Raw genomic sequence first — 17,131 nt, 5'->3', positions numbered from 1 at the left:
ACAAAAGTATATGGTCAACTGGATTCCCTTTACTCTAGATAGTCACCTCCTTTGTACTTCAGCGATCAATCTAAGTCGGTTGACCCCGGAGGCTGGATTGTGACACTGGGCTCCGTATGGTGAAATAGCGTATCGGCATTTGGGTCTACAGCAGATGAGGACATTGTATGTTAGGTCGGCGTAAAGCTGTAGGTATATTAAGACCGGGTCGGGATCCTTTCCGCGTTCCAGCGTAGTCGCGGAGTCAGTTAGAGACTGGTTGCGCATCGTTCTACTAGAGGCTACCCGGCTGCTGTCGGTTTTTTGGATATATCGGTGGATCACATTTAGTGAAAAATATGGGGGTAGAAAAGAAATCCAGGGTAAAGCGTGTTGAGTAAATTCGCGGGAAAGGGGGCTAGAATAAGATAGACCTGCTACGTGCACAGACCTTTCGTTGAACATGACATGTCCAGAGAGAGAACGAGCGAGACTTCACGGTATGCAGGGATGCTGTCGGAGATGGGTGGCGCGCGCGGGTCCTATGGATTTAGCTAAAAAGCGCCCTGGAATCAGACAGTAGGTACTATAGTACTAAATTCCTCAGGTATAGGTTCCTAGTACTCTTTTGTTGTCCCTAACTAGTACCCTTTTTTTGTCGCCTGTTAATTCGGCGCTGAATCTGCAATGATCGACGGCTAGCGCGGTCTCATCCGCTGTGTTTTTCATTCTAACTATATAGTCTTGGCGGTTCCGTAAACATCCCTTTGGTCAATGTTAGGTTAGGGATGCGTGACATTGTGTGACTCAGTAAAACCTTTTACGTGGAGCTAGTTCCTTTTTGCCAAGTTGGCTCGTGGGTACATATACCCAGGAACCTACGCGGCGGAGGAGTACAAACGGGTCCAGCTGAAAGTACTGGTTCTTATTAAAATGCAAAACCATGTCACGCAAGCTTTTCAAGAGCTTGTTGCAAAGGATTGGACTGAGATCCACGAGTTGGCAAGCTTTAAAAAAGAACGAGATCAGGCCTTGAGAATGGCCAGTCAATTACCGCTGGAATCTCTTTTGCTGAAGCTTAGAGCTTTTGCCGAGAATCAGGATGTAAAGAAACTAATCGAGGCTGAAGTTGGGATAGATCAGATCAACTTGCGGGCGTTTTTCACGCTCGTTACTAAGCACATTGCGAGAGAATACGCCAAAATCAGCATTGAGGACGTAAAGGCATATTACGCCCTTGCATCGCTAATCAAACTCTGGATTCGTTCGTACATCAATGGTCAATGGGAACAAATAGGAGTTCAACAATGGGAACAAACAGAGTTTCAAGTATCGGAAAACTTCCGGTTTCTACAGGTTATGGACTTAATTGGAAAAGGCAGGCTGCACAAGATTAAGCGACTTGCAGCTCATACGTGTATCAAAGACTTGACCCGCGAACTAACTGAGATAGACTGGTCCGGCATTGAAACACTTCACCCCCTTTGGAAGACTTTCGAAAAGTACCGCCGGAATCTGGCTCGGGAGGAGTTCGATCCGGATAAATCGCCCAAAAGACTCGATAACATAATCAGAAAATGGAAAGCGGGAAATAGAAAGAACAAATTCGAAGAGATGCGCCACAAAACGAGCCAACCCTATCTACAGCTTGCAGCTGTCGTAGGCAGATTCATACTCGAGCAGACCGGGGCTACTGAGGCCGAACGCCTCCTGCCACTGGCCCAAGCGGTGAATAAAGTTAGCCGTAACTCCTGGGCGATAAAAGACTTTATCTTGTCTCTCCAATCGAAGAGCGCTACGGAGATAATCAAAGAGAGCGTTCCGAAGACTAGCGGAACTGCGAGCAAAATGAGTCCTATGAGGCTTAATGTTGCACCAAGAGCTAAGACGGGCACAAAGACGAAGAGGGTGAAGAGCCTTGCCAAACAAGAAGGACATCAAGGCAAGGTTACGGATAATCGAGAACTTATAGAAGAGGAGCTACGTGGGTACGAAGACTATTTGAAAACCGCGTTGTCTGAGTTCCTAGATAATATAGTCCAAAATGAACTCTATACCGTGGGGATCTGGCTAAGAGTTAAAAACCGGAGCTTCGTGGCTTCCGAAACTTTGATGGCCTTCCGCGAACTTATACGTTTGGAAATCAAGAAAGAAGCCAAATACATAGACGAAGAATCCATAGCAAGACTCCGTACAGATCTTCGACCTGGTGTCATATTCCGCGGCCACTCCAAAGCATGCGAAAAAATCCCAAACAATATACATAACGTACTCCACAAGGGAGTGGGACAAACAAGGGAGTGGGACACTTTCCTGCTTTCTGAAAGACACTCTCTTTCTTCTTATTTTCCTCCACCAATAATTATGCCACGACAATCAACTGAAGGCGATTTGATTCTAGCGCTTAATGCGCTTAAAACAAACCAACAATTGACGATTCGTAAAGCTGCATCGATATACAACGTGTCGAAATCAACACTCCACAGACGATACCATGGTCAACCTGCAAAGCGCGATTCACGACCACAAAGCCAGAAATTGACCTCATACGAAGAGAACAGCATTGTACGATACGTAATCGACCTAGATTCGCGATCATTTCCACCGCGCCTTAGTGGTGTTCGAGAAATGGCGGATCGACTCTTCCGCGTACGCGACGCGCCGCGCGTCGGAACCAACTGGGCTGCAAACTTCGTACGACGACGACCTGAGCTCCGAACGCGTTTTAATCGAAGAATCGACTATCAGAGAGTCCTCTGCGAAGATCCGGACGCGTATCGCGCGTGGTTTACCCTCGTACGGAATATAATCGCGAATACGGTATCTACAATGACGATATCTACAACTTCGACGAGACGGGCTTCGCGATAGGTAAGATCTCCGCCGAGACTGTGGTTACGACCTCCGATCGACGCGGCAAGCCAAGAGCCGTACAACAAGGGAATCAGGAATGGGTTACAGTAATCCAGGGTATCGGGTCGTCCGGCAATTCGATTCCGCCGTACATCATCTTCGCAGGGAAGGTCCACCTCAACTCCTGGACGACCGAAAGCCCTCTACCGCCTAACTGGGTAATTACGCTTACTGAAAACGGCTGGACGACGAATGAGAAAGGTCTCGAATAGGTAAAACACTTCGATTTTCATACAAAGAGCCGTACGAAGGGCGCTTACCGGCTCCTTATCCTCGACAGCCACGAGAGCCACCACTCAGTCGATTTCGAGCTATACTGCAAGGACCAGAACATAATTACGCTCTATATACCTGCTCATTCGTCGCATAAGCTCCAGCCTCTCGATGTCGGGTACTTCGGACCTCTAAAACGGGCGTACGGAAAAGAAATCGAAGGTCTCATACGGGCGCATATTACCCACATCGCGAAGGAAGACTTCCTCCTAGCCTTTTACAAGGCGTACAACGCTGCAATTACCAAGTCAAATATACAGGCAGGCTTTAGAGCGACTGGCCTAGTACCGTACGACCCGGAATATGTTATTTCGCAGCTAGATGTAAAGCCTCATACGCCAACTCCGCCAAGTTCAACTACAGGCCTTCCGCCACCTTAGGTCTCGAAGACGCCAAACAACCCGATTAAAGCCGAATCCCAGACTAAATACATCAAGAATCGTATCGTACGGCATCAAGGTAGCTCTCCTTCATCAATAATTGCAAGCTTACGGCAGCTAAATAAAGGAATCGCGATAATGGTGCACGAGCAGACCCTTGTACGCCACAAACTCGCCGAACTTCGAGATGCAAATGACCGCCTTAGCCGCCGTCGCCGTACGAAGAGAAAGCAATTACAGAAAGGAGGGTCCCTTACGATTGATCAGGCAAAGGATTTAAAGTCCCAGATTGACGCGACGGAGCAGTTAAGGGCAGAAACGAGTCAGCATAGTGGCCGTACGAGGACAGAGACGCGCGCGCGACGCTGTGGCGTCTGCGGGGAGCCCGGCCATAATGCGCGTACGTGTCAGAAAGTTAAGTCCACCTCTGAAGAAGAGGATTCTGAATAGTTTGAATTAATTTGAGGCGTTGTGGTTGATTTCTCTTATATATTGTCGCGTAGGTAGGACGGAAGTGACCCACTCCCTTGTTTGTCCCACTCCCTTGTGGAGTACGTTATACTTACGATGTATAATACATAAGTCACCGTTAAGTGTGTTATATAATAATAACGAATACGCTGATAATTACCCCAGTCCGACGGGACATCTATGGATTAGAATTCATTTAATACTACATTACCATAAGCCCATTGCTATAGTTATGTATAGTACTTCCTGAGACTATCGAGGATAATCGCTAGGGCCGAGTATCCAGACGGAATACCATACAGCCTAATCGCTACCCTGCGTCTGATACGCTATTGCAGACCACAACCACTTGTGAAGTAGACTCGGTCAAATACAAGGAGAAATCTATCTCTCAGCGCATGGCGGGAAGACCTGTCGCTATTTAATAAGTCTTCCAGGCGATTCACAACTGGACACTGCAGTCTCCGCTAGCGTCTTAGACTGGAAGTACTGGTTCTCAATACGTACAAGCTCATATCATACCTGGATTTCTTAAAGTTGTACCTCGTAGAAATACTTGTGAGCCCCCCAACCGAGAATTCTGCTATGGGTATTCGTGCTCCTATCCAAAGTTAAGCAGGTCAGTAGGCCAACGCCGTGGTAGGGCTTAGGCGAGGCACTTGAGTCACCAAGACAACACTACAGTAGTGACCGCCACATGTGTCCGCTTTTTAGACACTAGTTAATGTTTCCGCACGGACCAGTAGATTATGGCACACTGTGAGATGCACTATGCAGATAGCCCCACAACAAGCACCTGTTAGAAATAAAGTTCATCGTGGTGGGTTACTTTTGCAGGAGCGGCATCAGTCCCAGCTCCTCAGCAATCAAGTACGTCCCGCTCGAGCCCAAAACTGTGACTCATTATGGATGACAGCGTGCGTATATTACCGGCCACAAAAGGCTCTTCAGCCGACAAGAGAGCAGCAATTTCATCAGCGGCTTTGTTCGTGACGTTGAACTGAAATCATGGCAAATGCGGTACATTGTATGACATCCTGCTGACTTTTCTACTTCATATGAAGACCTAGGACCCGCTTCAGCTTCTCTTGTCGCCTCGTCTTCGACACCTGGGGTTGTGTTGGATCTGCCAAATGTTGGTCATCACTTGAAGACGTCACAGCTTCAACGGCGACATTTGTAAGCTCGAGAGTTTGTCGCGCTGATTGGACAGCCGGATGCGATGGCCCGAGGAGCTGCTCAAGGCTATCATGAGCACGTCGATAATATCGCCGCGCTTCACTCACACGGTTCTGTTCAAACCGTAAAGATCCTAGGTTCGAAAGGGTGTTAATCGCTGGTCGATATATCGTGACATTATCAAGTCCCACAGCTCTCTCGTATCCATGGAGCGCTCGCAAGTACATCTTCTCGGCCTCGTTCAGCTTTCCTTGGTCAGAATAAAGATAGCCTAGAGAATGGAAAGCCCAGTTCGAAGGAATATCGCTCTCCCGTACTGTTGAACAAGACCGGATTGCATGTGGAATTAGTCGCTTCTGAAGCAGCCAATATTCAGCTTCAATGTTGGATGGAACCTGCGACGCCACGCTTTCGACTGCAAGCTTGTTCAAGGCGCTGTCCCACTCCTCGTTCAATATATGGACCGTCCATGAATGCAGACAACCATGTATACTGTACCCTTGTATCTCCTGGAATATGGTTGTAGGTTCGACAAGGCTGTAGTCGTAGAGTACGCCCATCGCATCGTTGAAGTTGAGCTCTCCTGAAAGCTGCTTCATCCACATGGGGCCGTCTTCGTTGCTAGCCTGGATGAGATCATACCATATGTCTTCGTTGTTGAAGTAGGCCCACCACTGGAGCAGATGAGCCGCAAGTGGGTTTTGTGTTTGAACATGTTCATATGAGAGCTGCCATGTTGTAGCCAAGGTACGATCTGCATAGGATCCGAGATGCAGATTACCAGTAAGTCTTGCCCAAGATTCCTTGTAGTATCGAAGGTACTTGGGTATGCTGATCGGGGCGCGCTTCAGATATGCTCCAGCAGTAGCCAGAGCCAGTGGAAGCCCGTCCAATTCTCGCACAAGGTCTTTTGCATCACCATCTGAAACGCCATTAGTCGCCGAATATTAAGTGCCACGAGATTCTCACTATCTTGTAAGCCAATTCGGCCTGATGTCTTTGAAAGTATTTGTAGGCTCTCGTGTTCGGATTTGAGTTTCTCAATTCGAATGTGATGTCCTATGTCAATTTGCGACAGCCGTGTTGTAATTATCACTGAGCCCTGATATGCCGTCGGCAGAAACTGGTGTATATCAATCGCTGCATCGGATTTCCGCCCTGGAAGCTTTGGGTTGTCGTAGTTATCATACACAATGAGCCATCGCGTGTTACCTGGCAAGCTGAGCCACGCCTTTACGGCCTGGATAATCTCGTCGTGGTCTTGCTGTAGGTTCAGTCCCTTGAGGCTGCCGACATTGGCATTCTGCTCCAGGATCTGCGTTGCGATCCTAGCAAAGCTCTGTTGGATGGACGCTTCATCCTTGATATTGAGCCAGAAGATGGCCGAGTACTCGTCCCGATATCGGTTTATATACGTCGCAGCCAGCTGTGTCTTGCCAATGCCGCCGAGACCATGTAGCACGACAATGCGACGGCTTCCATCCGAGCATAGCATTCTTCGCATCTCGGCTACTTCCCCGTCTCTTGCTACGAAATGTGGAGTCTCGGGGACGCCAGAAAGGCTGAAGCTGATCGAGAACTTGTTGTAGTGAGTGCCTAAGTGTGTTAGTAAACATGAATCCTCTGTTGCCAAGCGGCGTCTTACCTTTCACAGATTTCTGGACCTCCTCTCGCAATCTTCTCCGTGCTTGTTCGCGACCCTCGCCATAGATGAGTAGCATGTAAACGCCAAATATCCCAAGCAGCGAGTATACCATGTCTTCCTCATACTTTGTTTCCCGGTTGCGTATCCACGCCTCGCGTTCAGAAGTCGTAAAGTCGGATAATGGTGTATCTCGTAAAGCCCTGGTAGGAATGCCTGTCACGTCGCGTATGACAACCTCCAGTGACCTCTTATCGCCTAAGAAGATCCCTTCCTTTGAGTAGAACTCGACAATCTGCGGGGCGATGAGCTCTTGGCTAAACGTCCTCGTCGTGGTTCGGGGTAGTCGATTGCAGGGCTTTTCGCAGCTTGGAAATGATGCAGCTCGAACCATGTGTAACGGTCTGTTAACGGAAAATCATTGCTAACCTCGGGGCGCAGGTCTTTGCAACCGTTTCTCGGCCGCAGGGGTTTCAGGAGGCTAGCCAATACTCTTGCGTTCTGAAGCGCTGGTGTGGCACGAATACCACCTTGGCACTTTTCAATCCAACCTATTAGACATTAGGTATGACACGTGTGGCGCCGTGAGCCGGATGATGCATCAATCCAAGTCCTCTCTCAAGATGTCTACTGGCTGGGGGACAGTCACCCGTGCCATAACCTCCCAAAGGCACCTACCATAGGTGGGAGGGTGAGCGATACGGAGAAGTGGGCGGCATCCTTAAGGTGGCTGTAACTCATCGATACTATGAGCCAAAGGGAGCTGCAGAAACCAGTGGATGCAATGGCCAGGGCAGAGCTGTAGACAGCGAGCGTGAGCAGCCTCTATCGAGCACACCGAGGACTGGTTTCGGCTCAACTGTTCCGACAACGGCAAGCCGTTCGCGCGAAGCTTTCCTCCTCGACGGTTCAATATGCGTAGCCCATACCGAGTCATCTGCTCTTCCTTCAAGCCAAACAACCCAGCTTCCGAACCGGCGGGTATCCTTCAGGGGCCGCTGCGGAGCGTCGTTCGCAGACAGTACGCCCACCCTTGGCAAGACACCTGCGACCGCTGGGAAAGACTTGCTGAAACGATAGGAACGACCCCATCAGAAGAGTGGTCACGGTAGGATGAGTTTGTGAGGACCTTAGTGATTTTGACTTGTCTTGTCCAGACTACTGGCTATAGAGTGTATATATCGCCCTGTAGACAAGCGAACGCAGCTAGAGTGTGAGAAACTAGCTCCTCATGGACGAAGCAGTGTGCCGCTTGCAAGCTGCGGCAAGCTCCCTCAGGTCTTGGCGCTCCTCAAAAAGCCTTGTGGCCTCTAAACGTGCGCCAAAGCCTAACACCAGTTCTTCTGGTGATGCAGACATGTTTGCAGATATGTCTGGGGCGTGGCGGAGACTCACTTTGGTTCGTCCCCTTGCCGGCTTGAAGACATCTTCTAACAGTTAGCAGCTTCGACGGTCCACGTCCAATATTCCAGTGAAGCGTACGACATGGTTGGTCTCTGGTTGACCTCTCAGCCATTCGCTCACAGGGCACGGTCGTCTCTCGTCCGAGTCGGCTGGAGACGGTCATTCGGCGATGAGAACAGGACGCAGAAGAAGCCTCTGCACTACTTTCCTTGGAAGGGAATGTCCTACTTCGTCTACAACAAGTATTTGTTCTGGTTTCGCTCTGTGGAGAAAGACCTCGGCTTTCATATGGAGGAGGTGGTCACGGTCTCGTGCTTTGGATCCCCAGCAGTCCTGAAGCTGACCAAGAACAAGACCACTATCTTCGAACACTATGATGGCAAGCGGAAAAGGACGCACGTGAAAAGCATCAGGCCAATCTCCACTGTTGTCATGAATGAGGAGGTGAAGGCGGCACTCATACAGGACATCGAAGGCTTCTTGCATCAGGAAGCTCCCGCATGGCATCTCAGCCGTGGCATCCCTTACCGAAAGGGATACTTGCTTTACGGGCCGCCTGGGACCGGGAAGTCCAGTTTGTGCTTGTCTTTGGCGGGGCGCTTTGACTTGGACGTCTACATCCTCAACATCTCTGCCGTCGGAAGCCACTCCCTAAGCTCTCTGCTTGCGGAACTCCCGCCTCGTTGTGTCCTCCTGCTGGAAGACGTGGACGCTGTTGGTCTAGCGCAGCCTCGGCAAAGCGAAACGGACATCAGCCAAGCCAAGGAAGATGCCGCCCGGGACCGGCCCCGATCTCAAGGGAAGCTGTCGCTATCGGAGCTTCTCAACGCTCTCGATGGCGTATCGTCACATGAGGGTCGGCTGCTCATAATGACGACGGATGACTTGGACCATCTAGATCAGGCACTCATCCGGGCTAGCCGTGTAGACAAGAAAATCGAGCGTCCGAACGCCGACAAGGACGTGATGTTCCGACTCTTGGAGTGCAAAATCGCAGCGACTTGAAAGTCTCTGTGACGGCTACTTCTTGCTCGCATCGCCATATCAACGTATTGTAGCTATTTTGAGAAGGGAACCGTTTCCGGCGTTTGGAAGGCCTCCCACGGTTTTTGAACAAGGACACGGCCATTCCCACCACATGAATGGGCTCGTCGACTGGCTGGCCACTCTTCCACACCACCAGAGAATACAGTACAACGTTCCTCCATTCGGGCTGAACCCGGGGTCACTGGGGCCCCAGCGAAAAGCCAATGGCCCTTTCAGCAGATTAGGGCAGCTACGACCGGAATTTGCGATTATGCGAACCGGTCCCCTGTTGCATTTGGTGGGGCCTTGCAAGAGGTTGCTCACCGGAGGTTCCCCACAAGGGTCGCGGGGACAGTGATTCTAGGCCCAACACCGGAGACCGCACAAGTCTTGTACCGGGACCTTTGCAGTCCGCTAAGCCAGTTAACATTAATTGGGTTAGATTTGGTGGACGAAACATCGTTTGCAACTACTAAATAATCTCGTACAGAACGCGAAACTCAATGCATTCCTTCCCGCCAACATTAATGAAAGTACCGCTGTCAACCAGCATTCCTTTAAATGGGCCAGCAAACTTTCGTGCGTATTGAGTACCATTATGAAGTCCAGTATCCTGTGGTGTATTAGGAAGTGTAGGTGGTTCGCTGGATGTAGTAGGCTGTGGTTGCAGTTTGGTCTGATGAGTCTGACAGCGTACCTCTGTCCCTGTCATTCCACCTGCGTTTTGGATGGAAAGTTCGTCATCGAAACTAGCTGTGCTGCCGCAATGAATGGTCGATTTTTTGCCATATATCTAGTTCACAAAGACTGGACATCGTATGAGGGTGATGTGGGCCAAGTACTTGCTCGTTGAGCTGGACGCAACGGCGCATCAAGTCCAATGCGTCATCATGACGACCTTGGCCTTTCCAAGTACAAGCAAGATTGTTAATGCCGGTCAGCGTGTCAGGGTGTTCCGGCCCCAGCACTCTCAAGCGGATCTCAAGTGCTTTTGCTTGCAAATTTTCAGCCTCTGCCCATCGGCCTTAATTCTGATACGTCAACGCTAGCTCAGCCATGCTGGTCAGCGTGTCGGGATGCTCCGGCCCCGGTACCCTTTTTCTTTATCTCCATAACTTGTAAGTCCAACGACTCGGCCTCTGCCCATCGGCCTTGATTCCGGTACGTCGACGCCAGATTGGCCATACTACTCCACGTGTCAGGAGGTCCCGGCCACAGTGCCCTTGAGCAGATTTCGAGTTCTTTCGCTTGAACTTCCTCGGTCTCTGCCCATCGACCTCGGTGCAGTCCAGAACATAGCCTTTTATCATTTCGGGGTGGCCCAGAACAGGGCCCACCTATCATGTGCGCCGAGCAAGTGCTCATGGACCGGTGCGCTATCATTAAAGGACCAGTCCAGGACCCCTTGACCCAAAACTCGGGCCATTTTGCAGCATGCTTAACGTCACGGATCTAGACTGCTGCCTCGCAGATAACTCACGCGACATACCGCGTGCAGGGTCGCTCTCGCGACATCCATTCTCGCCTTTTCATCTTTTGTATCTAGAGCTTCCTACAGTCTCTAGCAAAATCGCCTTCCGCTTTTCATTCACTGCTTAGTTGTTTAGGGACCCGTTTTTGGGCTCTTGGCGCTTACACCATGCCTGTCCCCACGGCCACTGTTCTACATAGTCCAATACAGTGGAAGTCCGCTTCCTACGTAGCAAACTCAACAAAAGGAGCCCCACTCCCAACATATGCTAGTTACGACGGGGTCAATCGATCCTCTGAATGCCGAGGCAGCCGTCATTGCTTGCCATCTTTAGGTTTCTGGCGGCCTTTACGCAGTCAGTCCCGTTTCTCGACGCGTCATCATTTTGCATTTTGGCCGTTCACATGTCAAATTATCGCCCATCTGCGCGTTTCCAGGTGGATGCCCCGGCGCTCACGTTCATTGCGCCGGAAGATGGGGCCACCATCGGGCTCTTGTCGATTCACGAAAAGGCACGCATCTGCAGCTCATTGACTTGGCCGTCGGCTGATAAACAGGCTCTTAAATATTACTCCCTCCGCGCTACTCGAGATGCTCCTCGACGGCATTGTCAGCCATTCGCCATGGCATTAACATCTCTCTGGGACTACGTTTTCATCCGGACAAGCATCTTCCTCCTGCACCTGATCGCGCCCCTGAGCATTTTCTATTCACTGGCCAGATGGCTCGTCTATCCCCTGTTTCACGTCCCCCGAATGCTAGAGATCTGGCTCGCACTCGAGGCCGTCTTCTACCTTGCCGTCTACCTTCCGCTCAGCCTCCACCTCCAGAGGACCACGACATATCCCACGGCCGTCTGCCGTAGCGATCGCCGCAAATTGTTCCGGCGCTGCCACGACAACATTCCAGATCCGGAACGCTACCTGACGAAATGGTTCCGGAATGCGCCGGCGGCTGAGATCAAGAGGGAGAACGTCAAGGACTTCTTCCGATGGGCCTTCTTGAATACGGGAGACCCCGACTGGGAATACGACGAGGAGCTGGAGGAGTATGCCGGCGAGATGGAGAAGATGCTGGGGAGGAAGTTCGAGCCCGGGCGCGGTAACGCAAAGTGTCTGAGATTGACCCTCGACAAGGTCGAGATGTTACACCGGAGCTTGACATGGTATCTGGTAATTAAGTGACGACGAGGAAATGCGCTTGGAATTGCCCCTCTGCGACCAAACCAGCTACTAATTTACCCTATCCTATAGTGCGTGTTTATTGTCGACACACTGGCTTCCGGCTATCTGCACTACCACTCCTTCGACTTCCACCACACGTCGTTTCTTACCGTCTTCCCCTTATGCCCCCTCACACTCTTCAGCACCCATTCCTCCCCTGCACAGAGTCTGACTTACTGGCACCGGCTACACACCTCGAAGACAAGACTCCCGGTCCTGTTTATCCACGGTATCGGTGTTGGGCTCTACCAATACATAGACTTCCTGGCCGAATTAAATGCGAACGACGGTGACGATTCGTCCGACGGACAGGTGGGGATCATCGCTTTGGAGATCATGCCTGTGAGCTCCCGCATAACCGGAGAGGCAATGTCGCAAGAAAAGATGGGCGATGAGGTGCATTGCATATTGAACGCGCATGGGTGGAAAAAGTTCGTGCTGGTGGCACATTCGTGAGTATCCCCCCGCGCTCCCTGTTCATGGTGATTGGTAACCACTGAGGTTATCCACCAAGCTATGGAAGCGTTGTGGCTGCGCATCTCCTTCATACGCCGAAGATCGCGCCAAAGATCGGACCGATGTTATTCATTGACCCGGTGGCCTTTCTACTGCATCTCCCCGATGTCGCGTACAATTTTGTGACGTCTTCCCCGTCTCCCTACTCATCATCTCAGCTAACCTCTTAACGCAGATCTGCCGGAAGCCAACCAGTGCCAATGAATACCTGCTCTGGTACTTCGGCTCCAAGGATATAGGCGTTGCTCATACCCTCTTTCGACGCTTCTTCTGGGCCGACAATATCTTGTGGAAGGAAGATATGCAGGGCCATCGCGTGGCTGTGGCCCTTGGCGGCAACGACCTGATCGTTAACACAAAGGTCGTCAGGGCGTATATGACAGGCGGAAATGACTGGATTCTGTCGAGTGAGGGCTGGGGGGATGAAGGCTGGAAAGATGGAGAGTGGAAGGGCGATGGCTTGGATGTGTTGTGGTTTCCGGACTTTCATCATGGACAGGTGTTTGATAGTAAGAGGACGAGACGGCGGTTGGTGGATATTGTTAGGAGCTTCTGCATGGAAGCGTAACTTGCTGTATATGGTCTTGCGAAGTGTGTGCTTTAATAGACAGCCGAAACGAAACGATGCCGACCCACCAGTGTTCGAGAAGCGATGTGTATTAGCTTTCGCTACCAGATCGGCAAAGCATTCCTCGCTGATCCATGCATCTCCCATGTCAGGATAGATCACACTTAAATTATAGGTTCTCAATTCAAGCTTGCAAGGCGCCGAGATTGCAGACTTGCTCAAGACGCAGAACTTTCCCGGGAGGGAAAGGGAAGTTGGTTTTGCTATCCCTTCGCCCAAAGGTGTCGCACGGGCCCACAACGGACTACTTGAGGACCAAGTCGTAGCGCATGAATGATTCTGGTGATAGAAGGAATGCGCGAAGTCTAGTTCAGAAGAGAGAATAGGGGAATAGATCCTCGGGAAGGGCAGTACCCTAGTCATACGCCCGAAACGGCCTCTCGAGGGTCGGCCCGCATCTTGGTGCGGTCCCGACCGCAGGACCGCCACCAAGCGGTTAGGCTTCTCATTTGCTTAGGTAAGCAAGGCGGTGATGTCACATGCACTGTGCTGGACTGTGCGGAGGAGTCCTCGAAGTCGATCCATGGCCTTGTGGAAGGTGATGATCTCGTCCTCCTAGAGGCGACGGGTCCAGCGTTCTGACGCCAAATCCTTGAGCCACTTGTAGTCCCGTCGTTCCTCCCACATACGCCGGTAGTTGTCGAACTGCTCCAGCAGTCGCTTCCATGGCATGGGGTCACAGTTGTGGGCATGTAAGAAACCACATGCATTCTCACGGGCGAATATAAAACACTGGTATAGCCTATGACAATGCTGTCTACCCACCATCCGCCAACACGTCCGGGTCCTTCTGGGCGTCGCGAAGGATCTTCTTCATCGAGGAATAGAGCTCCGGCTCCAGCCTCTTCCACCTCTCACCGTTTGGAAATACCTTCCTCCGTAGTCTATTGACCGACGGGATCAATGGCTGGTAGTACGATGTGAAGTTCTCTTCCGCGATCTTGAGAAAAATACTCTTATCGCCTATCATACCGACTTTCGATCGAACTAGCTTGTTATCACTCTCGTAATTCCAGCTGTTAAACTTAGTTGGTCCGATATCTTTGCCCTGCGCGTCGTAGTGGATGCATAACTAGAAGAACACCTAGAAGAATGACTCGAGGTTATGTATGAAACAATGCTGCTCGCCTAGAAGGGCCCCGATTGCCATAAATGCCCTCGTGCCGGTCTTGCCCTTTGCTCTAGAGGCGCCCTCTCGTTGCTCTCTAACAGTGAGGTCAAGGTCAATTAAGAACGAAGGCTAGGAGGGATTGTTGTCGTCCTCATTGACTATGAGATTGTTGATTGAGATGTCTCTGTGGAGGAAGCTAGCCTTGCGTAAGGATTCATGTCCTTCAATGCAGCCCTCCATCGCGATAAGGAGAGCCGATCGGGAGCTCGCCTTGTAGATGGGCTTTCCATAGTTACGAAGAATGACACGCCGATGTACGCGATTCGGCAGTGCATCGCCGCCAGCCTTCGTTGGAGATGCCGAACAGGATCGCTTGCTGGGGGGCAGAGGGGCGCCAATTTGACTGGATGATCGCTTCTTGCTAGTAGCGCGGCTGCTGCTGCGACCTCTCCGTGAAGCCCTAGACGCGATTATACTCGGCGGCGGCATCGAGCGTTCCGGCCGGTAGTTCGTAGCTGTGGTGACATCTAGTCCTCCGCGAACGTTGCTTCGAATGTCGTCATCCGTGCCGTGTACTTGAACAGTCTCGTGGTGGTAGTATCGGGCCACGTTGACAACGCCTTGACCAGTTGCCTCGCGTAACAATTCGCCCTCCTTATCGCGTTCGGGGTATTGCTATGAGTCTTTGATGACGAGCGGTGTCTGTGCGTGTCCTTTAAGATGGGCTTTCCAGCAAGTCGTGGCCCGGCTAGCGATGTAACGTGCGCGTTGCATCAACTCGTTAATGATGAGGCGCTTTGTTGAACCATCCCGCTCGATCTTGATGAATCGCTCGTTACTCGCCGTTATGATTGTCGGATCGAAGCTAAGCTCCTCCTCGCTTATCTAGAGAAACCCGAGGATCGTGAATACGAACTGCAGTCCATCCTCGTTGATGTTGAACTGCTCGGATGCGATCGCTCCTAGCCGGTCAAACTCCTATATCCTCATGAGTGATCCGCAGATGGTAAAGCCTAAGACGAAGCGACGGGTGTCTTGAGTAGCGAGCACTTCTCTCGCGTACGTCCTAAGATTAAGCTATGCCTTTGCCGCTTTGTCGGCCGATGGATTGCTCTTCAGCTCGCCCGGTACGAGGATATGCGACCAGTGACATCGAGAGTCTTTTCCAGCCTTGGGGTCGTTTACGAAGCCGACGTCTAACTTGCGTTCTGCCGTGGAACCCTGGATCGGCTTGTTGGGTTGTGCTAGTGGCCTTCGTCGATGTGTCGGAGTCGACTTGTACTCTCCTGCAAATGTCGCTAGTTTCTCGTTCAATTCCGTAAACTAGCTTAAGACATCGTCCTGATTTGCATCTGTCGGCCATCCGCTCCACCTATTACTGAAGAGTGGTTCGCTGCCTTCCATGCACTTCTTGAAGACGGCCTCGGACGCTGCTTCGAGACCTGCCACCCGTCCGAAAAAGGTCTCGTGGAATCGAGGAAGCCCGACGTACATAGCGCCGAGTTCATCCCTGAGGACTCTGTCTATATCCTTGCGGTATTCGGAGGAGTTCGCGAAGCTGCTGGTATTGTGCAGCTATGGGGTTTGTTGGAGGGAAGAGGCGATCGGTCGGGGAGGTGGGGTGGATTTTGTGACGGCCTTGTAGACTTGATCCTAGATGTGGGCATCGTCTGGATTATCGGCGATAGCTGACTTGAGGAGAGGTTTGATACGGTCGAAGTCGAAGTCGTCGGAGCGGAGCGAGAGTTCAAGCCGCAGAAGGTCGTCTCGAAGGCTGCCGCGACCCGTCCTGGCAGGTAGCAGGTCAGCAGCGGGAAGGTTTTGCACCGCTCTTAGAAAGGCACGAATAAGTTTCCGGAGTTCTGCATGTCGATCAGAGGAGCACACTGTAACGAAGCTGGATTGCTATACCATCTTGGTCAAGTTGACCTAGCGCGTCCGGAGTGCATGGGATCTTCCTGTCTTCGCAGACCGAATTGAACGAACCATAGAAGGCATCAAGGCCCTTTCCGATAGGATTGTTATTGATGATCTTTGACCGCGGTAGATCGTCCATGGCGGATGGGATGCTCTCGAGGTGGGAGAGGGAGAAAGACCGAAATGAAGTCGCGTTTCGTCGCATTTCGGTTGCGTGGGAGCCTCCGCCCAGCCCCCCAGCCACAATGCTCAGCTACGAACGGGAAATTTTTATTCCGGAGTCATTAGTCAGCATTCATTTCGCAGATAGACGCAGAACGCCGAGAGAGCGATGGGAACCAATGCCGCAGATGCTCATGGCACGCAATGGGTTATGGCTGACACGAATCCAGCCCTGATGCAGATCTCGCCAGCCGCCGATATCATCCTCTTCTGCCCATTGGATCCGGCCCATTCGGATTACCATGGCATCAGCAAGTTCTCCCACAATCTATTTCTCAACGGGATCCTGCACGAAGCCGCCAGGTCAGAATATGTGATGACACTTCGCAGTTGGCCATTCCCACCAGGACGATCGAGCCTCATGTCTCCAGGCCACCACTTGCTGATCTACAGCATGTCTGATGACAGCCTCTGGTCGATCATGATCCCTTGCCGGTTGCGTTCATGGCTGAACCCCGGTCATATCAGGGATGGTTTCGTTCGCGAGGCGCACCGTTTCGGTCGCGGTGATGCCTGACTCACTTTATATGGTGCCAGTCGAAGTCGTCGGCATCGTCCGCAACGATTGGACCCTTCACCTGCTGTCAAGCCATATAAAAATGCCGGTGCCCGGTAAACCTCCAGTTCCGGGTCTCCGGAGCTCCGGAGGCGGCTTCACATCGTGAACGCCGAAAAGTCAATCGTAAGTACCTCTCTTAAATCGTGAAGGTTTGGGTCCGGTGGTGGCGCTGAAATTTGACCTGATGCATGCACACAGGCAAGTACTCCGTCCATCT

General features: G+C 51.4%; 5 protein-coding genes across 5 annotated transcripts; 2 read left to right on the top strand and 3 right to left on the bottom strand.

Moving 5' to 3' along the window:
• Positions 1 to 5,065: 5,065 nt before the first annotated feature.
• Positions 5,066 to 7,231, bottom strand: B0I36DRAFT_235085 (kinesin light chain 1; the record flags this gene model as incomplete). Its single annotated transcript, XM_046149373.1, has 3 exons — positions 5,066 to 6,117; positions 6,165 to 6,791; positions 6,841 to 7,231. 3 exons carry the CDS (start codon positions 7,229 to 7,231, stop codon positions 5,066 to 5,068), a joined length of 2,070 nt encoding a protein of 689 aa, XP_046017841.1.
• A 959-nt stretch (positions 7,232 to 8,190) lies between these two features.
• On the top strand, positions 8,191 to 9,246 carry B0I36DRAFT_234298 (P-loop containing nucleoside triphosphate hydrolase protein; the record flags this gene model as incomplete). The annotated part of the gene is made up of 2 exons (XM_046149293.1): positions 8,191 to 8,236; positions 8,282 to 9,246. Coding segments are annotated over 2 exons (1,011 nt in total), but the record flags the coding sequence as incomplete, so codon positions are not given.
• A 770-nt stretch (positions 9,247 to 10,016) lies between these two features.
• B0I36DRAFT_235321 (Tetratricopeptide repeat-domain-containing protein) lies at positions 10,017 to 10,452 on the bottom strand (the record flags this gene model as incomplete). The annotated part of the gene is made up of 2 exons (XM_046149390.1): positions 10,017 to 10,234; positions 10,362 to 10,452. The coding sequence occupies 2 exons, from the start codon at positions 10,450 to 10,452 to the stop codon at positions 10,017 to 10,019; spliced, it is 309 nt and encodes a 102-aa protein (XP_046017839.1).
• A 512-nt stretch (positions 10,453 to 10,964) lies between these two features.
• Positions 10,965 to 13,932, top strand: B0I36DRAFT_378910 (uncharacterized protein; the record flags this gene model as incomplete). The annotated part of the gene is made up of 5 exons (XM_046160741.1): positions 10,965 to 11,910; positions 11,992 to 12,413; positions 12,476 to 12,599; positions 12,653 to 12,986; positions 13,847 to 13,932. The coding sequence occupies exons 1-5, from the start codon at positions 11,038 to 11,040 to the stop codon at positions 13,930 to 13,932; spliced, it is 1,839 nt and encodes a 612-aa protein (XP_046017838.1). The 5' UTR covers positions 10,965 to 11,037.
• B0I36DRAFT_370777 (uncharacterized protein) lies at positions 13,863 to 16,272 on the bottom strand (the record flags this gene model as incomplete). The annotated part of the gene is given in 11 exon segments (XM_046159945.1): positions 13,863 to 14,068; positions 14,078 to 14,146; positions 14,222 to 14,345; positions 14,376 to 14,891; positions 14,910 to 15,101; positions 15,129 to 15,194; positions 15,237 to 15,282; positions 15,361 to 15,539; positions 15,552 to 15,777; positions 15,910 to 16,078; positions 16,128 to 16,272. Coding segments are annotated over 11 exon segments (1,938 nt in total).
• Between the last annotated feature and the right edge of the window lie 859 nt (positions 16,273 to 17,131).

The sequence above is a fragment of the Microdochium trichocladiopsis genome (assembly GCF_020744255.1).
Source record: "Microdochium trichocladiopsis strain MPI-CAGE-CH-0230 chromosome Unknown B0I36scaffold_1, whole genome shotgun sequence".
NCBI classification, from domain to species: domain Eukaryota; kingdom Fungi; phylum Ascomycota; class Sordariomycetes; order Xylariales; family Microdochiaceae; genus Microdochium; species Microdochium trichocladiopsis.
Note: the sequence above shows the minus strand (reverse complement) of the source record. Positions and strands in the feature narration are given on the sequence as shown.